Source organism: Myxine glutinosa, chromosome 2 (assembly GCF_964187855.1).
Source record: "Myxine glutinosa chromosome 2, kmMyxGlut1.1, whole genome shotgun sequence".
NCBI classification, from domain to species: Eukaryota; Metazoa; Chordata; class Myxini; order Myxiniformes; family Myxinidae; genus Myxine; species Myxine glutinosa.
Window position 1 is genome coordinate 93281112 of NC_136262.1, and position 24440 is coordinate 93305551.

The 24440-nt window shown below is 43.2% G+C and overlaps 1 protein-coding gene across 5 annotated transcripts in view; it reads left to right on the forward strand.

Annotated features, from left to right (window-relative positions):
• Positions 1–1081: 1081 nt before the first annotated feature.
• The window catches only part of LOC137412550 (nucleotide sugar transporter SLC35D1), a 71826-nt gene continuing 48467 nt past the window's right edge, over positions 1082–24440 (forward strand). The window contains exons 1-8 of one of the 5 annotated variants that reach the window (XR_010981507.2): positions 1082–1248; positions 3984–4017; positions 4507–4593; positions 4698–4765; positions 13183–13254; positions 13874–13945; positions 14097–14199; positions 21421–21530. Coding sequence is in view for 4 of the 5 variants with exons in the window: in XM_068097883.2 (XP_067953984.1) it covers positions 1136–1248; positions 3984–4017; positions 4507–4593; positions 4698–4765; positions 13183–13254; positions 13874–13945; positions 14097–14199; positions 21421–21513 (642 nt within the window). In the remaining variant the exon portion in view is untranslated. The remainder of the gene's footprint in view (positions 1249–3983; positions 4018–4506; positions 4594–4697; positions 4766–13182; positions 13255–13873; positions 13946–14096; positions 14200–21420; positions 21531–24440) is intronic. The other 4 variants (XM_068097883.2, XM_068097882.2, XM_068097886.2 and 1 more) reach the window with 4 other exon arrangements.

Genomic DNA, 24440 nt, shown 5'->3' on the forward strand with positions numbered 1-24440 from the left:
CTATGGCCTGAAGAATAATTATCTATACCGGGTAAATGTTTCCATGATGATTTATACCAATTTTTTTCCTTACGGGATCTTCAGGGACTCTTTATACATATTTAAATCGTTTTCTGATCGATTTGTGCATCCAATAGCACAGCAACCTGTCATTTAAGGATGATGACCTTTCCATGGAGACAAAATGGCGCCCATTACCCACGTGACCAGAAATTTCTGAGTCGAGCCATGTCGCTATACTCCAATCCTAGTATATAGGGACTTTAATAAGGCTCAAAAGGGTCCATATCAAAAGAGTGCACATTATAATAAAATAACAACACGTATATAAGAGGTGCAAATGCCACATTAATGAAATGCCATGTATTTTTTATTTATGTTGTGTTAATTCTTTCCTTGTAGTTGCTTTTGTTGAATATAAATAGTGCTCAGAGGATTAGGCGGTGTATGTGTATCGGCGAGCATTTCCGCTGTTGGCTTTTAATAACCGATCCAATAAAACTATTTCTAACGCAACTTTTGAATATATAAATTGTGAGTAAAATGTGTGTGCATGACGATGTGATCATGCAATTAAAACAAAGACGTGTAGTTCGAGATTGTTGCGTTGCAAACCTTCACCATTTCCGTATTGGTTATTTGGTAGTTGACTAGTTGTGCACGTGTGCGACAGGACAGGATTTATCACATTTGTGCATTGTGGACTAGAATATAGGTGATGATTATTAAAGGGCTGATGAGGAACTTGGTGCTGGCCCTTAAAATGGAGAATTGGACATATTTGTCTTTTTATTTACGAAATTAAGACTCGTGGATTAGGAATGTCGTCTTCATTCACTTCACTTCCATCTTTTCCTTCCTGTCACTTTATTTTCACTTGGCAGAAGTGCTCTGAAGATTCTTGGTTTTATCTCGAAGTTGTCTTTTAATTCCCTGATTTAATACATATATATATTTTTACCACTTATAATATTTTGGTGTAATTCGTATTTTAGGAGTCGTACGCATGTAAAAAAACCCAAAAACATCAGCACATTTATAATTGGCGAACTGTACCTTGGTAAAAAAACAAAACAACAACAACAACATTTATTATTGCCGACTTGCCGTTGAGCTTGAGGCTTGAGCGTACAGTATGGCGTACGCGATGGATTTCAGCAGAACACCTGGCGCTCTGTCAGCGGCTACCTTCGGAGGAGTCTCTTTCCTTGTGCTCATCATCAACAAGGAAGTACTCACAGTGTACAGGTGCATGTGGTAATGGGGTGTCATGTACCATAAGTGGACATAAGCTATATTGTGCATTCATTTATTAAAAGAGACTGGTGCAGTGCACTGCTTACGTCATACGTGGCATGTTGGAGGCGTCAAAAAACTGGTGTTGGTGGGAATGGAAATCGGATTTATTTATTTATTTACCAAACGTGGTGATAAGTATATTCGAGATGTTGTTAGTGTCACAACCTATACCAGAATACTGATATAGTCGTTTATTGACGAGTAATAAGGACGTTCCATGTAATAAAACTTCCAAAAAAAAGTTTTCAACTCGGTGACAGGGGGTGACACCATATTCAGAAGTTTGCATTGCATAGGTTGTCCACAAATTACAGTTCAAAATTCAAACCGTAATTAATAAATATTAATACCCAGAGTTGGTTGATGGTCATCTCTTGACGTTGTAGTTCTGTTGATTTTGGGAGGCCACCTGGGAGCCTTCCTGACCCCCTGGGAGGTTCCCTGATATGAAATCGAAAAATCTAAGACCGGGCGATCCTGCAGACCATCGAGTAGAAGGGCTGTATCAGGTTTCAGAGCAATCGGTTGTCAAATAAGGGACGAATCGGGATCCGAAGTTTGGGGGTAATTCCCCCTCCCCCCTTGTGAGTCCCCATGATCCGAAGTCGAAAAATCGTACCGCGAGCGATTGTGCGGGCTGCTATCTTGTATTCATGTGTCAAGTTTCAGAACAATCAGCCAGGTGTTAAGGGAGGAGTAGCAAAAATAGCAAAAACTTAACAGGGGAACGGACGGACGGACGGACGGACAGACATCCGGATATCACGACCCATTTTTTGCTCACCTGTAACGTAGTTCCAGGGAGCTTATGGAATGGCGCGTTGTCCGTCCGTCCGTCAGTCCCTCCGTAAACACCTGCAACTTCTTCTCCAAAACCGCTGAAGGGATTGTGTCCAAATTTGGCACAAATTATATTTGTTGTGTTGTGACTAAAGTTTGTTCACGGCATTAAAAAAAATCGGGGTCAAAGTGGGTCCAGGTTTGACCCGCCCAAAATAGGTACTTGCTTTTTCCTCTGAAACTACACACATTATTTCGATGAAACTTGACCACAACCTTCAACACCCGTGCTGTACCATAGTTTGTTCACGACATTCAAAAAATCTGCCCCTTTTGAGGTCTACAGGATATTTACCCCCAAAATAGGTATTTGCTTTCTTCTCAGAAACTACACCTGCAATTTCGATGAAACTTCACCACAACCTTCATCACCTGTGATGTACCAATGTTTGTTCAAGGCATTACAAAAATTGCGGTCTGAGGAGGTATATGAGGTTGGGCGAGGAAGTGTGGGGGGGGGGGGGGGGGGGTGGGGGGAGAGGGAGGGGATAGGTTGCCCCCAAAATAGGTATTTTTTTGTTTGTTTAAAGTCTTATGATTATGTTAGTATGATTCTACATGCTGCCCTGTCTTCTCGCAACCATTGAAATTGGTTAAAAATACCTTTAGTCAGTGCAGTATACTGTTTATTCCACCAAGTAAGTGCCAGGGGTATTGCTCCTATGTTTTTTTTATATTGCAGCCACCTGAAACTCACCACAGGTGAGTTAAATGCCAAAGTAAAGGAGAATCACCTGCTTGAAATCTAATTATTCTAACGACTTCTAAAAGGTGCCAATAATATTGTCCGGGCCATTTTAGGATTTCTGTGTGGAATAAGCTAAGATTTAGTAATTTTTTCAGGTTTTTTTTGTTTTGTTCCACTGTAAACCAAAGAAATACAGATGTGGATACCAAAATATTTTTAAATTTCAACAATTTTCTGGGAAAAATGGTGCATTATTTGAAAAAAGTGCAATGGTGTGAATATTTTTGACCATGACTGTAGATGTGAGGAAGTGAAATCCTCGAGGGTGGCGGCGTGGCCGTCGGTTGGGTAAAGCTCATGACATCACACAGCCAATTGACGAGAGTGGTCGGTACGTTGCATATCGGATGGAGCCCAGCTGATGTTCATATTTTAAGGATCAAACTTTTGAGGCTTGTGATGAAAAACGAAGTTAGGTATAGGGTATTGTAGAATTAGTATCATTTATAACACCATTTATTAAATGTTAATGTCAGACTTTCGTTCCAGTAATCTCTGTCTGTCTGTCTGTACGTTTGTTTGTTTGTCTGTGACCGCTGTTTCTCGACAACCACGGGTCCGATATACTTTTAACTTGCCAGGTATATTGCTGGGGACCCGAGGATGTGCCTTTTCAAGGTTTCATATTAATCGGACAATTACTTACCGAGCTATGTCCAAAAAACGATTCAACCAATCAGAGAGCAGCGAACGATCGCGTGTGCCGAACGTGGCGGGCACACTCTGCCTCGGATGGCACATTTGAGAGCGTATTCATTTATTTCACGTTTGCAAACTATGTTGGCGTTAAACTATGTTTTACAACTAATAAAAACGAATTTGCGATTCATTCGCTTTCCTGCGCGTTTGTGCACGCGATGGCGATTTCTTTACCAAACTCCGGAAGCCGTTCGCTTTGGACCAAACCATTGCATGTAAATAGAGGGGGGGGATTGTCACCACTCGCAAGCCGTTCGCTTTGGACCAAACCATTTCATGTAAATAGAGGGGGGGGGGGATATAATTTTAGATATAGATATAGTACGGGCATGCCCTAGTAACTTATAATTGCTGAGGAACAGATTTATTAAATAATAGGTGTGTGTTGTTTTTTCAGGTTTCCTTCATCTCTTTTCTTGGGACTTGGACAGGTAGGTTTCTGGATTATCAATTCGACTTTCTATTTGTCAAGTTGTTCCAGAATTTTCATTATTTGAATTTTAAAGGTAATCATCCATTGAATACAAATTTCGTTCCTTTTGTACTCGTTTCCATCATTAATTTCACCCTAGTAGAAAGCTCTGTGATCTAAGTTGAGCAACAAATGTTTGATTGTTTCAGTTCTACAATTGTATCTATCGAATGTATAGAGAGTACATTTCACAAAACAACACAGTACAGGATATGGTAATGGTTTCACAAAACAACACAGTACAGAATACCTGGAATCACCTGGAAGTATGGTGAAAGAGCGGCTCAAAACATCCCAATCAAATTCAAACAAATACAGATGACAAACCCATTCAGACCATGACTGGAATACAAAATTTATCATTTTTTCTAGAAATGGCTTTATCTTGTTTGCGATTTGAAAAGTTCCTTGTGAGAATTGGATCTCCATGTGGTTTTATCGTTCCCAGATGCTCTTTACAGTTTCACTGCTGTGGATGGGCAAAGCACTTGGCTTTATTACTTTCCCTAACTTCGACTTGACCATCCCGAGGAAGGTGTGCAGCCTTTCATTTCAGTTGGGAGATAAGGTGTTCACCAGGCCATCATGACAGCCTTAATAACACTGTTTGCCAAGTAACCCAGTGCCACCTCACTGCAGGTGTTACCTTTGCCACTGCTGTACCTGGGGAATCATCTATTCGGCCTGATTAGCACTAAACGTCTCAGGTAAGTAACTTGTGATGCCTGAGCAGCTTGGGGCTAGAGCACTGCAGCTGTTCGAGAATCTTTTTTTACCGGTAATCATCATGTCACATGAAAATATAGCCAAGCACCACAAAAGTATTTTTTATTTGTACAGCACGTAAAGCGCATGAAAGAGCTGCAACACAAATCGCGTGCGCACACACATGCAAATACATGAGACAAACACTGGACTTGACTTGAGAGAAACAGACGCTGAACTTGGGGAAAGTAACACAACTTCCTGAGGTATTCTGGGTAATACCAGTGACACGATCTTTGTGACGTCTCTTTTCTCTCCACACTCCACCGTACAATCTAGGAGAAATTTTGTTCTCCCCATGGATGCTAGCCTATATCCTTTAAAGGCTGAGCATCGAGCACGGAAGCAACACGTACAATTTTTTAGGTTATTTCTCTGAACTGAACTTGGTACAGGTATGTACAATGGTGTAAGGATGTACTTATTAGATTTTGTGGTCAAGAGGTCAAAGGTCATGTTAAGTAAAAAATTATGTTACCGCACAAACTTGTGAACCATTGATGGGATTTTGACCAAACTTGGTATATGTATATATTATGATGCTAATATGAACTGATTAGATTTCGGCATCAAGAGGTTAAAGGTCATGTAAAGTAAAACTGATGTTCCTGCCGTTAGGGCCGAGCCAAGACACACGCAGTCACTCTTTAAAACTTTAAAACATTAGGCTAATCTCACACATTCTTTTTATCCTTTTCTGTGTCGTTCTACTTTTAACTTGAGCAACAACAATTTAAGAGAGCCCCAACCCGCCGGTAGACCAATTGGCACTCGCGGTTGATTAACAACCTACCGAGACATGAAGTTATTTGTGTTCGGTGTCCTCAATCCTGGTAAGTCAGAGGGAAACTGAGGATCCCGCTTGTAGTAGACCCAAAACCCATGGCTGTAACTGTTCCTGTCTGTCCGTCTTTCTGTCTACAAAAGTCAGTTTATGATCAAGGAACAACTTGTTTAAATTGAATGTTATATTTTGAAAACAAATCAGAACATTAATCAGAAAACAAACCTGCCATTTAACAGTACTTTGTCTCTGAATTTGTTCTGATCGCACACGCGCAGAGATTAGTTAAATAATACTTTCACTGTCTGCTTGTCTGGCAGTCAAACAAAATTGAAAAACATTTCAAACAGGAAAACTGTTTTTAAGGATGTCATAAAAGACACAAACAACAGGCACAAATAACTAATGTAAGGCGTTTAATAGGGTGGTGTAATAGACACTGTGTCAACGGCGGTAAATTCCGGAATTTATTTATTAATACGCCTTTTACAATCTTTATTTTATTTAAATTTAACTACGGTATATATTTGAACACTGTGGAACACAAATCGCCTTATTTGCTCTTTCCAAACCCTTCCATTTAGCAGCACCTGGACATGTTAAATATGGTGGTGTATTAGACTTCTATAATAGAACAAAAGAGTAGAATGTCATTATTCTGTTCTTGTGGTACTGATGTACTGCTGAGCCAGAATATGACTGGTGCACTAGTGATTCAGAGCTTGTTTGAACCAATATGGACACCATGTGAAATACATTTCTTCCACTTCACAGGTAATCGAAATAGAAAGACACTGTGCCTCCACTGAAAAGGCCTTGGCTGAGGTTGAAATATGCATCACAACACAGCCAGAAACGGTGAAAGCATTTTAAACTGCAATGAATCACGGTTGAGGCAAATCAATGAAGAAGTCAAATTGAACACAAATATGGCACCTTTCTTTTATTTATTTTTCTTTGTTTACAGGGCCCAAGGCTCATAGTGGAGCTGCATATACAAATCACACATTCACATGTGATGTAGACAAATGCATGACTTCAGATATATAGACAGCTGCTGAGCTTTGGAGAAGTGATGTCATTTCTTAGAAACTCATGCTGATTCTTTTAAGCATGTGGTCACATGACCCCACTCAATGTGGTTTTACTTTTTGTATTGATGTGTTCTCAAAAAGTGTGTCATTGCACAGGTTCTGTTGGTTTTAATTAATGGATTGAAAAGAAAGGGTATGTGGAAGATTTGTTGTTATATCGAGGCTTAATTATAATAATAATAATAATAATAATTCATTTATTTTGTATAGCGCTTTTCCAGAAGCCCAAAGGCGCTTTGACAGAGTGGAAAACATAATGCATAACAATACAATCTATGCCACAAATCAAATATAACATAAATTATGTTATACTAGCAGAAGTACCTGGCATTGCCAGGCGGGGGAGGGGAGGGGAAAGGGGAGGGGAATGGGGGGGGAGGGGAGGAGAGGGGGGGAGGGGAGAAGAGGGGGGAGGGGGGGAGGAGAGGGGAGGGGGGAAGGGGAGAGGGTAGGGTGGAGGGGGAAGGGAGGGGGAGGGTGGGGGGAGGTGGAGGGGGGAGGGGTAGAGGGGAAAGGAAGGGCTAGGGGGGAAAGGGAGGGGTAGGAGGGAGGGGGAAGGGGGGAAGGGGAGGGGGAAAAGGAGGGGGGAGGGGAGGGGGAGAAGGGGAGGGGAAGGAGGGAAGGGGAGGACGGAGGGAAGGGGAGGACGGAGGGAAGGGGAGGACGGAGGGGGGAGGGGAGGGCGGAGGGGGAAGGGGAAGGGGGAGGGAAGGGGAGGGCCAATCAACAATGACATTGCAGTTCTCATGGTAGGAGAGCAGCACAACAATCGCAACATCGTCCTGCATCTTCGCAACAACAGCATGAAGCAGATTTTGGAGACTCACCGATCCTGTGACGCTCTCCAGTACCGGCGTTGCCGGGTGGGGGAAGGGAGACCCGTACATTCCCAACCCGTACATTCGCCCTCTCGACTCAAGCTCACTCGGACAAAAGCCTCGCACAAATTACACCATGAAGGCCCAATGGCCATGTCTATGCCACAAATCAAGTACGTGAGCGGGTCGGGCGCACTGAATTGAAAATATATAGAACGCTCATACTCTGTGAAAAGTGAAGCCGCCGTGTCGCCATCTTGGTTAGCACGACTCGACCAACTCGCTTCGCGGATCTCGTTTGTTTTGAACGTATCCCAGATTTTAAAAGCCAGACAACTGTTAAAATGCCATTTTGTGCGGCAATAAACTGCTCCAATCGGTTACGGAAGGGTTGTGGAAAGACGTTTCACAGCTGTTTCAAAGACGTTTAATTCATATCGCACAAAATCGACAAAAATCGACACAAAACACGATCGCATAAAAGGTGAAAAAACGCAATCGCTTTTCACTCTGAATTACGTGCAAACGTGTGACGGAAATCACCATCGCCCAGCATCGAGTGCCAACCAAGATGGTGCCCGGTAGCTGCATCTCCACCTATGTGGTGTGAATGGCAATGGTCATTCTATATATTTTCAGTTCAGTGGTCTGGCGGCGGGGATGGAACATCACGTGATCGCTCTGAGCGAATCAGCGAGCTGCTCTGGCACCGGCTGAGATTCCGTGTATACTGTTCCTCGCTGAAATGCGCTGAGGTAAATATGAATAAAAAAATATGGATCTCGTCAAATATTTTGAGGTAGGCCATGTTCGTCCTAGGCTCAATGGCCATGTCTATGCCAAATATCAAGCACGTCAGCCTCTCCGTTTAGGAGTCTATCGGCAACATTACACACACACAAACTGTGTTTTATATATATATACAACAACAACAACAACAACATGCATTTTAAGGCCATTTTCCCTGCTAGAGCGGGGGTTAGCCTTGCGGTCCCCATGACAATCTTCTCAATTTTGGCCTATTTTCTGCATCTCTCCTTGTTAACCCCCTTGCCCGCATTTCTTCTTCCACCATCTTTAGCCAAGTCTTTCTCGGTCTTCCCCGTCCTCTACTTCCTTCTACATTAACTTCCATCACTCTTCTCAACCAGTCACTTTCATCCTTCCTCAATACATGACCAAACCATCTCAACCTGTTCCTCTTCACAGCATCAATCACAGGCAATATTCCCATCATCTTTCGCAATTCATCATTTGTCTTCCTCTCTCTCAACGATACTCCGCACATCCATCGAACCATTCGCATTTCCACCCTTTCCAGCCTTCGTTGCTGCTCTACGTTCATTACCCATGTCTCGCTCCCATAAATCATAACACTTCTCACACATGCAGCATACACCTTTCCCTTCAGCTTCAGCGACACTCTCCTCCTCATCAGCACGCCACTCAGTTCCCGAAACTTCTTCCATGCACATCTCACTCGAGCAACCGTTGCCGAGTCTGATCCACCTTCTCCATTCAGCATGTCTCCGAGGTAGCAAAATGTTTTCACACCTTCCAGCTTCACGCCGTCTCCAAGATCCAACTCAACATTTCCTCCATCTGCAGCTCCCTCTGCGCACACCTTACATTTGAATGTAGCTGCCACACTGGTAAATGACCCTCTCAGACCACTACATTTTTGATGAACCCACTCAGCACACATTGTACATTGAATGGAGTTCACTCCGACACCCTTCCTGCACACAGCACACAGCCACTTAGCCACTTCCCAGTTCTTTCCACCTCACCACATGCTTTACCACTTGCCATCACCTTTGTCTTTCCGATATTCACCTTCAGACCTTTTGTCTCCATACATTCCTTCCACTTGTTCATCTTTTCCTTCAGTCCATCCATACTTTCCGCAATCAACACCAGATCATCTGCATACAACAACTCCCACGGTAAACCCTCCTTTACGTTCTGAGCCAGCACCTCCATCACAGCTACAAATAGTAGTGGACTCAGTACCGACCCCTGATGCACTCCCACCTTCACCTCAAACTCACCACTGTTCCCGTCCTTCGTCCTTACAGCTGTGCGTGCTCTTTTGTACATTGCCATCACTACTCTGATCAACCATTCCTCCACTCCTAACTTCCTCAATGCCCATGTCAATACTTTGCGTGGAACCCGATCGAATGCTTTCTCCAGATCAACAAACCCAAGAAACAACTTCTTCCTCTTCTCCATGTACTTCTCCTGCAACTGCCTCACAATGAAAAGCGCGTCTGTCGTTCCTCTTCCTGGCATGAATCCAAACTGCATTTCGTCGATCTTCACTTTCTTCCTTATCCTCCTCTCCAACACCCTTTCCAATACCTTCATTCCATGCTCCAATAACTTTATCGCTCGGTACGAGCCACACTCCAGAGGGTCACCTTTCCCCTTGTATAGAGGGACGAGGGTACTCAGTTCCCAATCCACTGGAATGCGGCCTTCTTTCACCACCAGATTACAGATCTCTGTCATTCTCTTCACACCCCAACTTCCTGCTGCCTTCAACATATCTCCCACAACTCCCGTCGGCCCTCCCGCTTTTCCACTCTTCATTGCTTTTATCGCTTCCTCAACTTCCTTCTCAGTTATCTTCTCTGCCGATCCTAAAACTGGGTTACTCTCTATGTTGCCATCCCATTCATTCTCTGTATTCAACAGCATTCCATATGTCTTTTCCATCTTCCTTTAATTCCATCTGGGTCGACCACGATTTGTCCCACTTCATCCTTCAAGCAACTCACCCCCATCACATCACACCTCTCTTTCGCTGTGTGCTTTGCAATCCTGAATACTGCTTTCTGACCCTCTTCCGAATCCAAGCGTTCTCCGAACATTTTCCTACATGCCTCCTGTGCCGTTGCTACCTCTTTCTTTGCAGCCTTCCTGGCTGCCTTATAACTTTCATGCTCTGCTGTTTCTGCTCCCGTACCCTTCGCCTTCTGCTACTCTTTGAACTTCTTCCTCTTCTCGTCAATCCTCTTTCCAACTTCATCATCCCACCACCATGTTTCCGAGTGCCTCGGAGGTCCTTTTGTCCATCCACATACCTCACCAACGGATCCCAACAGACTAGCTTTCATTGACATCCAACCACTTTCAAGCTCAACCACATCATCCTCTACCCTACTCAGCCTCTCTTTTAATGCCTCCCTTACTGTCACCTCTTTCAACCTCCACACCTTCATTCTCGGTTGGTACTTCACCCGCCGAGCTCTCCTCGCACCTTTCACCCTTATGTCGCAGACAACCAAGTGGTGCTGTGAAACAGCCTCCTCCCCCGGGATCACCTTTGTGTCCCGGAGGTGCCCCCTATCTCGCCTACGCACCATCAGGTAGTCAACGGTTGTCGTCGACCCACCTGACATGTATGTAACAAGCTTATTGTCCTCTTTCTGGAACTGAGTATTACAAATCAACAAATCAGCTCCATCAGCAAACTCCAAAATCCTTTCTCCTTCTCCATTTCTTACACCATAGCCGTAACCCCCATGAACTCCCTCAAAACCGTCCATACTCCTTCCCACATGTCCATTTAGGTCTCCTCCCACCACAACAACTTCCTCATCTTTCACGTTTTCCATCAGCTTCTCTATCGCACACCAGAACTTGTCCTTCTCTTCATCGCTTCGACCAACCTGCGGAGCATATCCCGAGATGACGTTCACCAAGAGCTTTCCAATCATCATTTTCACCATCATCAACCTATCACTCACTCTAGTCACACTCACCACACTGTCTACAAACTCCTCAGAAAACAGGACACCAACACCATTCACGCCCCCCGGGCACCCTTGCCACACAAACTTGTATTTCTGTCCCTGCCTACCCTTCACCATTCTCACACCACTTCCCTTCCATCTCGTCTCTTGCACACAACATATGTCCACTCTTCTTCTGACCAATACTTCCACCACTTCTCCTGATCTCCCTGTCATTGTCCCTACATTCCATGTCCCAAACCTCAGAAACCGATCTCCACTTCGGGCTGCACCCTGCCCATATGTACTTGTGATTGTCATGGTTCCTATGTTATATATATATATAGGTAGATGTAAATTATGTTCTACACAAAGCTTAAAATCCTGATGATTTTGAAAAAAAAAAATGCATTAACTTTAAGTAATGTACATTATTAACGCTATGTTATAATACTCATGGTTTTTAGAACCTTCACTAGTAAATTTTAGTTAATGTTTCCCTTATAAATGATCCCCTGTAAATATCCCCATCAATTGGCTTTATTAAAGATCGCACCCTAGTTAGTCCATCTACAACACGTAGAGAACCATAGGACCTCTCTGTAGTTATTTCATTATTATGTGTTTCAGTTAATGATCTGTTCCCAATAGTTGAATCTGTGTTGCATTAATCAAATAAGATAGGCCCCATTCCGTCCATGTTGCTCTCTCTCTCTCCAAATTGTGGTACTTTGCTTGCCAGCAGCGTTCACTGCCGTTTGCCTTGGGCTGTTTGCTGGCACCAAGCCGCCATTTCGCACGCGGTCAACCCGGAGAAGAAGGGGGTGGAGCGCCGAGACCGAGGTGTGGCCCTTTTGGCGAGCCAACCAGGGCTGAGATGAGCTCGGTGGCGGGCGTGGTTTTGGAGGAGCGCGTTGTGATCTTGGCTCGTGTTATAAAAGAGCGCGCGAAGAGCCCTTTGACGGACTTCTTTCGACGGGCTCCTTTTGAAAGAACTGCGCGGAGACGTCTCTGGCGAAAGAACTATACGGCGGCGCTCTTGAACAGGACTCGCGTGCACACGGCAGTGGCGAAAGAACTATACGGCGGCGCTCATTGCAAAGGCGTTATAAGAGAACCTTGGAGAGGGTGCGTTTGGCAAAGCCATTCATTTATTACATACGGAGCATCCCAATCCCCCCGCTATATGTAAGGTCCGCTCGCAGTTGAACGATACGCGCGAAGTTTTTTTTTTTAAAGTGATTCTTCACAATTGCGCTAAAAATGATAAATTGCATGATATTTCACAATGTACTATAATATAAGGCCCATCGACGACCAGACATGCGCACAGATGCAGGCATATTGCCACCAAACTCCATATATATATATATATATATATATATATATATATATATATATATATATATATATATATATATATGTATATATATATGTATGTATATATATATATATATGTATATATATATGTATGTATATATATATATATATATATATGTATGTATATATATATGTATGTATATATATATATATATATATATATATGTATGTATATATATATGTATGTATATATATATATATATATGTATGTATATATGTATGTATGTATATATATATATATATATATATATATATATATATATATATATATATATATATATATATACATATATATATACATATATATATATATATATATATATATATATATATATATATATATATATATATATATATATATATATATATATATATATAAAAGATAGCACAAGATCCGGCCTTTCAGTGTGATAGAAAATGTAAAATGGCCAGCCTTGTGAAGATGTGCGCTCTACTGAGTTCAGTTCTAGTTTACCTTATTTCTCTCATCACTCTTCCCAATTTCTCTCTCTCCTCTCTTTGCCCATTTGTTGCTCCCCTCAGCCTGCCCATGTTCACAGCTCTTCGTAAGATCTCCATCATCTTCACCCTGTTTGCAGAAATTGCATTGCTGGGGTAATCATTACATTTACATTGGGTTTAGTGGAGTGGCATTGTATTTATTCATTCTTTCCTCATGGATGGTCCATTATTAACTGAACTGGACTATGTCCAGCTGAGTTTTTGTCGACACCCAGTGTCTGTCTGTCTGTCTGTCGTCTGTAAACAATTCGACGTTTATGCTCTAAAAGTCACAAATATTGATTAAATTTGATGAAACTTGTTATGCAGCATCTTTAAGACATAAACTAGTTTGGGATTGCATTTGGGCGTTGCACGCCCAAAATGGGCGCGGCAGGGCGGCCATATTGAAAAACCAATTTTTGTCATATGTTTTTAGCACATATAAACTATATAGTGTGTGGTTCTATTGTGCATATTCTAACCATATTGATATAGACCAGTTGAGTTCAGGTTCCCTGGAACCTCTCCAGTATTAGTTAGGCTTTTGGTGTTGCCAAAGTCACAATGCAATGCAAAAAAAGTTTTGCTATTCTTAGACTGTGATGCATCTGACCCCACTTTACTTCCCCCAGCATTTTTTATCCTAACAGTATACCTTTTGAATGCTATCATGTAAATGTAAGAAACGAGTTGTTATTTGCTCCAAATTTTTGTTATTTTCTTTGCGCAGCTTGAGAAAGCCATCGCTACCTGTGCAGTTTTCAGTTGTACTGATGATTGTTGGTGCAGCCATAGCTGCCAGGTAATTGCACCACACCATGGCGATTTTGTCCTCACCAAAGTTCTCGGTGGTTTCCATAGCACAGTGGCAGATATTGTATTGATCAGCATTGTTGAATACTGGGTAAAATATCTTCCTTTTGAGTTGATCGGGGACCCCTTTGTGTTTACAGTGCTGATTTGTCATACGACGGCATTGGCTACCTGTGTGTGCTTTTAAACAATGTGTTCACTGCAGCCAATGGTGTCTGCACCAAGTACAAGCTGAACGAAACTGTACGTTCTCGTTTTTCTTTCAGTAATGTATTACTTTTTTTTTGCTGTGATTCAGTCCATCAATTTGGTGCAGACAAAATATGAAAAATGCCATTGTCACCTTACTTCTCCCTTTCCCCTCCTCCACTCTCCCCAACTCAGAACTATGTCGAGCATGCATTGCTATTGCCTTTTCAATGCTCCCACTTGCCTCAATACAGGTCATTATGTAGTTTTTGTCTTGTACATCGCAAGAACCTTCAGAGAGAATTTGGGGGAATCCACAACAAGTCAGGTTAATGTTTCTGTGCCTGAGAATGAACCCTGTATATGTACCAATCGCAGTCCCAACATGAACATGACGACCAACAATACGATTGCCACCACTCACTCACAACATACTGTAGATTAGTGCAATAAATTTGGAATTCGGCTATGGTGCAAACACAATGACCTGCTCTTATGAAAGTCATCATGGGATCTTGAACGTCAACAAGTACTGTACATATTGGCAGACCAAAACCAGTCTAACATCCTGTGAAGGATGGTATATTCATTTATACAACACTCAACCTGCAAAACACCAGGATTTTTTATACTCAGGTCAGGAATTGAACCAATATTAGACAGGTAGAAGGTGAGTGAGCAACCATTGTCTTTTGTGACTAACCCGTCTTCTGCATTCAGGCTTTGTAAATGAACTTTCAGCTATTTAGGGATGAGGATACACTGAAGATTCATGGCCTTGACTGTGAACATGGCCTTGGCCATGGAATATCTCCTGAGCTGTGGCATGGGACATGTACAGCAAAGGATCTGGCAGAGGCTAATGATGTAGCATTTGTGTGCTCGCCATTTGCAAACAGTGCTGTGATGATATAAAATGCTATGCTAGATATTTAGGCTATATATAAATGAGCTATGTATAAATAGTCTACTATTTACAAAGTCTTTGAATGTCTTCTCAATTCCCATTTCCTCAAGCATCTTGAATCTCAGTCTCACAGTCTTCTATCTGACCATCAATATGGCTTTCGCAAGGCAAGATCGACTGGTGATATCTTTTCTTACATTATGAATGTCTGGGCCTCTCTGAGAGACTTTGAGGAATCTTTTGTTGTCGGCCTTGATATCTCAAAAGCCTTTGGCAGAGTGAGGCATTGGAGCCTCTCATATCCAAGCTTCCCTCTTTCGGCTTTCTTCCTTCACTCTGCTCTCTCATATCGAGCTTTCTCTCCGACCACTCTATCTCTGTAATTGTTGATGGTTCAACATCTCCCTCCTTCCCTATCAACATTGGTGTCCCTCAGGGTTCTGTCCCGTCTCCAACACTCTTCCTTCTTTTTATCAATGACCTTTGTTCTACAAAAAAAAAATGCACTCGTATGCTGATGACTCAACATTACATCCCTCCATACTTTTCCCATCTGCCCCCATCTTGCCTCAGTCGATCTGCATCTCGTTTTATTACAACCACCTCTTTAAATTCGGATTTGGACAAGATTTCCCAGTGGGGAAAATGTAATCAGGTTAAGGTTAATGCTTCTAAAACTCAATTTCTTCCCATCTCTCTCAAAAACTCCTCTCAGCTCTCCAATCTCCTTTGAAAACTCCACAATTACACCATGTGATACAATAAACCTACTAGGTATTACTCTAACGTCAAATTTATCCTGGAATTCACACATTACACAAATAGCTAAGTTTGCCTCGAAGAAACTAGGGGTCTTGTTCAGATGTCGAAGATTCTTCTCCTTTGAACATTTTCTTCAACAATATAAAGGATTGATTTATCCTTGTATAGAGTACTGCTCTCACATCTGGGGAGGTCCTAGCTCCACAAACTTACTGGACAAAATTGAGTCCAAAGTAATCCAACTTATCAACTCTCCCAGTCTGACCTCAAAACTCGACAAATTACGCAGCAAAGTTAGCTCTCTTTCTCTTTTCTACATATATTTCTTCGGTTTCTGCTCCCAAGAACTTGCTGCTTGTGTACCTCCACCATTAGCAAGACCATGGAATACTCGACAAGCCACTACTTTGCATGATTATTGTGTGGCCATTGGTAACTCAAGGGTGGGCCATTATGATATTTGTTTCTTCCCCTCTACTGCCAAATTATGGAACACTTTACCTTCCCATGTATTTCCAAACACTTGCTTCCAACCTTCCCCTTTTCAAAAAGCAGATTTTTACTTCCCCAAAAACTCTTAAACTATTCTCTCTTTCTTCTCTTTTCTATCATACCTGGTGTTGGCCCAATGGTTAGGGTGGTGGACTTGGGATCCTAAGGTCCTGAGTTCGAATCCCTTTGAATTAACACCAGGTGGGATTGACTCAGCCTGTCATCCTTCCGAGGTCGGCGAAATGAGTACCAGATAACTGCTTTTAGAGAAGCACTGCATCAGCGGCAGACGCGCACACATAAATGATGCAACCAGCAGACGGGTGGCTGCATACGAACCACCCACCACTCACTTTTATATCAATGCAGTTCTTTTATTTAAGGCATGGCCTCAATGAGGACTATATAGTCCATGACTGGAGCATTCAACAAAGCAAAAAATAGTTATTACACTGTTGTCAGAATTAAAATTTAAAGCAAAATCATTAAAGCTGAATAAAGCATCAAAAGGGGTGCATATTATTTCAAAACTTGTACATAGTCAAAAGTTTAAAACTTTCTGAGTGAAAGGATTGGTGAAAAAGGAACTCGCTGTGGTAAGATTTCATGTCAGATCCACTCACCTCTAAGGAAGTAGTAAGTTAGTAGTAGTAATTCTAAGTAAGTAAGTAGTGTAGCACATAAGTAGAATGAATAATAACTAGTCTTGCTCCTGAAGGCTAGTATCAAACTGCATCAGCAGACAGGACGAACAATCGGTGAAATCACCGGAACATTGAGTGAGGGATGCCAAATACCGTGGGAATCAAGGAGAAGCTGATGTTTTGGGTGAACTCACTCTTTTGATCAGATGAAGAGTTAACATGCAAAATGTCATCTTCTCTTTGCTTCCCACAGCATTTAGCATCCCTCAATCAACATTCTGTAGATTATTTATTGAACATTCTGGTGATTCCATCTATTATAGCACTCAAGTAGTCTTTGGTCCCTTCACCACCAAAGGTGGACGGAGGTTATGTTTTCACCCCTGTCTGTTTGTCTGTCTCTTTGTGAGCAGGATAACTCAAAAAGTTATGGATGTATGAGAATGCCTTGCATCAACAGTCAATGTCTGGTCTAATATTGAGGTGGAAATGTTTTTGAAGGAAAAAAAAAAAGAAGCAGGTTTTGAGAAAAAAATAAAATTGGAGACAACAGCTTCCTGGCATATGCATTTTTGCTTTTGTCATCCTTATTCTGGTAGTGTAGCTTGTCATGTGGTGCATGAGATTGAAGGCTGCGAGAAACTTTCTTCCGAAAAATACGGAAATGATTTTCTGGATTTGTTTACCATTTGTGCTTGCAAGAGTACGATTGGTGCTGAAATTGCCATTTAAACTTAAAGTAGTAGGATTAAAAATGCTCTTTCATATTGATGACCATGATACTGGTGTGAATGTGAATGTGAAATGTGAACCATGACAATTACAACTACATGTGGGCAGGGTACAGCCCGAAGTGGAGATCGGTTTCTGAGGTTTGGGACATGGAATGTAGGGACAATGACCGGGAGATCAGGAGAAGTGGTGGAAGTATTGGTCAGAAGAAGAGTGGACATATGTTGTGTGCAAGAGACGAGATGGAAGGGAAGTGGTGTGAGAACAGTGAAGGGTAGGCAGGGACAGAAATACAAGTTTGTGTGGCAAGGATGCCCGGAGTGCGTGAATGGTGTTGGTGTCCTGTTTTCTGAGGAGTTTGTAGACAGTGTGGTGAGTGTGACTAGAGTGAGTGATAGGTTGATGATGGTGAAAATGATGATTGGAAAGCTCTTGGTGAACGTCATCTCGGGATATGCTCCGCAGGTTGGTCGAAGCGATGAAGAGAAGGACAAGTTCTGGTGTGCGATAGAGAAGCTGATGGAAAACGTGAAAGACGAGGAAGTTGTTGTGGTAGGAGGAGACCTAAATGGACATGTGGGAAGGAGTATGGATGGTTTTGACGGAGTTCATGGGGGTTACGGATATGGTGTGAGAAATGGAGAAGGTGAAAGGATTTTGGAGTTTGCTGATGGAGCTGATTTGTTGATTTGTAATACTCAGTTCCAGAAAGAGGATAATAAGCTTGTTACATACATGTCAGGTGGGTCGACGACAACCGTTGACTACCTGATGGTGCGTAGGCGAGATAGGGGGCACCTCCGGGACACAAAGGTGATCCCGGGGGAGGAGGCTGTTTCACAGCACCACTTGGTTGTCTGCGACGTAAGGGTGAAAGGTGCGAGGAGAGCTCGGCGGGTGAAGTACCAACCGAGAATGAAGGTGTGGAGGTTGAAAGAGGTGACAGTAAGGGAGGCATTAAAAGAGAGGCTAAGTAGGGTCGAGGATGATGTGGTTGAGCTTGAAAGTGGTTGGATGTCAATGAAAGCTAGTCTGTTGGGAGCCGTTGGTGAGGTATGTGGATGGACAAAAGGACCACCGAGGCACTCGGAAACATGGTGGTGGGATGATGAAGTTGGAAAGAGGATTGACGAGAAGAGGAAGAAGTTCAAGGAGTGGCAGAAGGCGAAGGGTACGGGAGCAGAAACAGCAGAGCATGAAAGTTATAAGGCAGCCAGGAAGGCTGCAAAGAAAGAGGTAGCAAAGGCGCAGGAGGCATGTAGGAAAATGTTCGGAGAACGCTTAGATTCGGAAGAGGGTCAGAAAGCAGTATTCAGGATTGCAAAGCAGATAGCGAAAGAGAGGTGTGATGTGATGGGGGTGAGTTGCTTGAAGGATGAAGTGGGACAAATCGTTGTCGACTCAGATGGAATTAAAGGAAGATGGAAAAGATATATGGAAATGCTGTTGAATACAGAGAATGAATGGGATGGCAACATAGAGAGTAACCCAGTTTTAGGACCGGCAGAGAAGATAACTGAGAAGGAAGTTGAGGAAGCGATAAAAGCAATATATATAAAAATATAACCACCTTTAGAGGCCATTTTTCCCCGCAAAGCGGGGGTTGGCCTTTTTCGGGAACCGTGGTTGTTGTTGTTTTTCGGTCCCCTATTTGAAGCAATGTTTTACGGCCGGATGCCCTTCCTGACGCCAACCCTTTTTGCCGCCTTTAACGACAAACAGGGAATTACCAGTGAACTGGTACTCAATTAGCCGACCTCGGAAGGATGACAGGCTGAGTCAACCCCCCTGGCGTTAATTCAGCGATCGACCGGGATTCGAATCCAGGATCCTTGGATCCTAAGCCGGCACCCTAGCCGCTAGCCCAACACCAGGAATGAAGGATAGAAAAGCGGGAGGGCCGACGGGAGTTGTGGGAGATATGTTGAAGGCAGCAGGAAGTTGGGGTGTGAAGAGAATGACAGAGATCTGTAATCTGGTGGTGAAAGAAGGCCGCATTCCAGTGATTGGGAACTGAGTACCCTCGTCCCTCTATACAAGGGGAAAGGTGACCCTCTGGAGTGTGGCTCGTACCGAGCGATAAAGTTATTGGAGCATGGAATGAAGGTATTGGAAAGGGTGTTGGAGAGGAGGATAAGGAAGAAAGTGAAGATCGACGAAATGCAGTTTGGATTCATGCCAGGAAGAGGAACGACAGACGCGCTTTTCATTGTGAGGCAGTTGCAGGAGAAGTACATGGAGAAGAGGAAGAAGTTGTTTCTTGGGTTTGTTGATCTGGAGAAAGCATTCGATCAGGTTCCACGCAAAGTATTGACATGGGCATTGAGGAAGTTAGGAGTGGAGGAATGGTTGATCAGAGTACTGATGGCAATGTACAAAAGAGCGCGCACAGTAAGGACGAAGGACGGGAACAGTGGTGAGTTTGAGGTGAAGGTGGGAGTGCATCAGGGGTCGGTCCTAAGTCCACTACTATTTGTAGCTGTGATGGAGGTGCTGGCTCAGAACGTAAAGGAGGGTTTACCGTGGGAGTTGTTGTATGCAGATGATCTGGTGTTGATTGCGGAAAGTATGGATGGACTGAAGGAAAAGATGAACACGTGGAAGGAATGTATGGAGACAATAGGTCTGAAGGTGAATATCGCAAAGACGAAGGTGATGGCAAGTGGTAAAGCATGTGGTGAGGTGGAAAGAACTGGGAAGTGGCCCTGTGCTGTGTGAAGGAAGGGTGTTGGAGTGAACTCCATTCAGTGTACAATGTGCGCTGAGTGGGTTCATCAAAAATGTAGTGGTCTGAGAGGGTCATTAACCAGTGTGGCAGCTACATTCAAATGTAAGGTGTGCACAGAGGGAGCTGCAGATGGAGGAAATGTTGAGTTGGATCTTGGAGACGGCGTGAAGCTGGAAGGTGTGAAAACATTTTGCTACCTCGGAGACATGCTGAATGGAGAAGGTGGATCAGACTCGGCAACGGTTGCTCGAGTGAGATGTGCATGGAAGAAGTTTCGGGAATTGAGTGGCGTGCTGATGATGAGGGGAGTGTCGTTGTAGCTGAAGGGAAAGGTGTATGCTGCATGTGTGAGAAGTGTTATGATTTATGGGAGCGAGACATGGGTAATCAACGTAGAGCAGCAACGAAGGTTGGAAATTTGTTTGTGAAATAAATGTTAGCTCTTTCAAGAGCCTCGATTCAGTATACAAAAAAAAAAAAAAAAAAAAAAAAGTGTGGAAATGCGAATGGTTCGACAGATGTGCGGAGTATCGTTGAGAGAGAGGAAGACAAATGATGAATTGCGAAAGATGATGGGAATAGAGCCTGTGATTGATGCTGTGATGAGGAACAGGTTGAGATGGTTTGGTCATGTGTTGAGGAAGGATGAAAGTGACTGGTTGAGAAGAGTGATGGAAATGAATGTAGAAGGAAGTAGAAGACGGGGAAGACCGAGAAAGACTTGGCTAAAGATGGTGGAAGAAGAAATGCGGGCAAGGGGGTTAACAAGGAGAGATGCAGAAAATAGGGCAAAATGGAGAAGTTTGTCATGGGGACCGCAAGGCTAACCCCCGCTCTAGCAGGGAAAATGGCCTTTAAAATGCATGTTGTTGTTGTTGTTGATACTGGTGTGAAATACCCTACTATTTCCCCCTCCCCTCCTTCCCATTTCACTACTGATCTTTTCCACCATTTCATCAATGTAATAGAGTTTATAGATGCTCCGTTAACATTTGTGTTGTACTTCCCAGGATTTGGGGCGCTTTGGAGTCCTGTATTATAACTGCCTGTTTGTGGTGGCACCATGTGCGGCGCTGTGCATTTACACTGAAGACTTGGACCTGGTAAAAATGGCTCATCGGTAACGTTTTTGCCTCTGACATGCTTGATTCTGGGTTTGCTTACTAGTAAAATCAGATCAGTTAATTGCTGTGGATATGATACATGTGATGGCCCAACTTAATTAATTCTAAGTGTAGGCTGCCTGGTGTAAATACAGTTTATCCTGTCACTGTCTGTGGCCCAACTGGGTCAAAATTCAAAACCTTTGTCAATTTCTTTAATAGATCAAATTTGTTATTAAATTATTTATTATTTTATTTGCACATGCTCAATATAACTCAAATAGTGATGTTAAACCTGGCACTGAAGGGATGCTTGCATGTTAAGTGTGCACAATGGTGGCGCCCACCCCCTCCTTCTCACCCTTCCCTTCCCTTTGTTACGGAGTCCTCTACAATCTCCTGGTCGCGGTAACCTCCGAACCCCGCGAGGAGCCCCGGCAGAAAAATATGTTACCCTGTGTTGAAAACAATAGTGAAACCACACCAATGATTACAAATGAACAAAATTGTATGAGAAATCATACACAGGGATCACGGTACAACAAATGGCCATTAAGAGTGCACTCTATTTACCATTAATAAAGTCAGGTAACTCACTGCGCTGCCAGCGAGTGAAAGGACACTCCTCAATGTCTCTATAACCTTTTCCAAGGCGTATGTGATTCGCTCCAGCGGTCGATAGAACGAAATCCGGTCGAAGCCCGAATCTCGCTCTCCAGTCAATATCCGAAGCGTGTACAGTTGGCCTTGGAGATCGCCCCGCCAAACTGTACAAGGGCGCCCTCCAGAGGCGCACCTTCACCGCTCACTCAGCAACCCGCAACGTAATTGGAGACGAAGCGGTGGCACACACACATCCCCGACAGACGGTAGGATGTTGGTGTGAAGATGACGCGAGGCAAAACCTTCGTTGGTATCAGAAGCGCGGGGTTCAAAATGGCTGACGGCTCCTGCTTGTGCCGATGCGACGAGGCGAGGATTCATCAGAATCACAGCGCCCAAATCTGACTACGCAGATTTCTCCCCCTCCAGCGATATTTCCTATCGCCGGATGTCCTTTCAAGGAACTCAAAATTCCCTCGCGACTGTCGGTAGACCTTGCTCGTTACGGAGCGCTGACGTCACTGCATGTGATCAGAGTCAGGACTCTGATCTCGCGCCGCTTCCTCCTCTTCCTCTCTTCCGGTTCGGTTTCCTGTATCATTTAAAGTTAGCCTTTTTAACTTTAGATAACCGTTCCTGAATAATAAACCTTTTGAAGATAATAATAGTACATAAGATCAGAACTACGTCAAGTGGGTGAAAACCACAATAACGGAAGTTACGAATCCGTAACACCGTCCCCAACGTCTTTCTTTTTGTAATGCTAAAAAAAAATAATGTGATTAACATTGTAAAAGCAATGTGTAGAATAATTATAGTTGCATTGGTTGACTTTTTATGTCATTGTTGGCTGTACCATACTCGTTGCAGAGCGTTGGTGTTGCAGAGCGTTGGTACTGCAGAGCGTTGGTACTGTAGAGCGTTGGTACTGCAGAAGCAGTTTCTTAAAGCTTATGCTGGGTGGTTTGCCATTGCCTTCCCAACAGTCACTCAGGCGAGGAATTTGGAATTTGGCCATGATGCCGGAGATAGCTCGCCTACTGTGCAAAGTGCACCATAGGATCCTTAACATCCACTAACTCATGCTGGCAGATGGGACACCCAGGTCAATGCACATTCAATGAACGGGATACACATTGATGCCTCGTTCTACCTGTCAAACACCAAGATGGCAGTTTATAGCTGGGCTGATATTAAAACCCAGGCTAAAGACAGCTCAGAGGCGATTGTGCGTACCTCCAAGGCCTAAGTTAAATTGCCAGCCCCCTTGTCATATCATGAATTTAATGATCACTCCTTGTAAGTAACTACATTCGCGGACCCCATGTATTTCCAGTTCATAAAATGTGACCTACATTCGTGCTTCACATATTTGCGGTTAAAAAAGGAATATATATATACAGTCATCCCTCGCTATATCGCGGTTCACTTTTCGCGGCTTCGGTACATCGCGGGTTTTTCTCGCTAGTATATGTAAAATTATATCGCCGATTTTTCGCTATATCGCGGGATTTTGCGGTATAAATGTATTTTTATATACTATTATTTTAAATTTTTTTGTGGTAAAATAAGCATTTTCTAGCCTAAAAAATAAAAAAACGTAAAGAAATAAGAAAAGTACAGTATTTAAAACATATTACAAGAAATAAAATACTGTACATAGTGTACAGTAGAACGGTAGACAAAGAGTCGTGCGTATGGAAAACGCAGATGCGGCAGCTTCCACGCGCTAGTTACCCACGTAATGGGTAACTGTAATGCTCTTTCTGGCTGTGCAGTACATTCATCATCGTCATCACCTTCATCGTCATCAGTACTGCACAGCTAATTCATCATCATCTTCATCACGCAAGTTGTAGTATTGAAGAGCCGGGGCTCTTGCTTGATACGGACGAAATGACGGGCAAGACACAAACTCGTCCGAGAAGATATTTATTCTCAAAACCAACTCGGGAACACTGATAAGCCCGTTTATCGGGCTGCATTATAAAGCACAACCAGAAACCGAAAGCCACGCCTCTCAAGCGTGGCGTGCTTCGGTGGTCACGTGATCAACAGGTGTAGCTGATTATACCCGCAAAGCGCGGCACGCTTTAGCGGTCACGTGACCAACCACTCTCGCGCCGGGGATCCCCGCCGGTGACGTCACCGGCTGGAGCAAGGAGATTCTGATGCTGGTCTTGCTTGGGGAACCCATGGGTAGCTACAGTATCTTCAATGGTGAGTACCCATTAGAATTTTATATGTTGTTAAAATTACGTATGTTTAAGAGTGTAAAAAGTGTTTAAGAGTATAGGAAGTGTTTATAAGAGTATGGGAAAGGT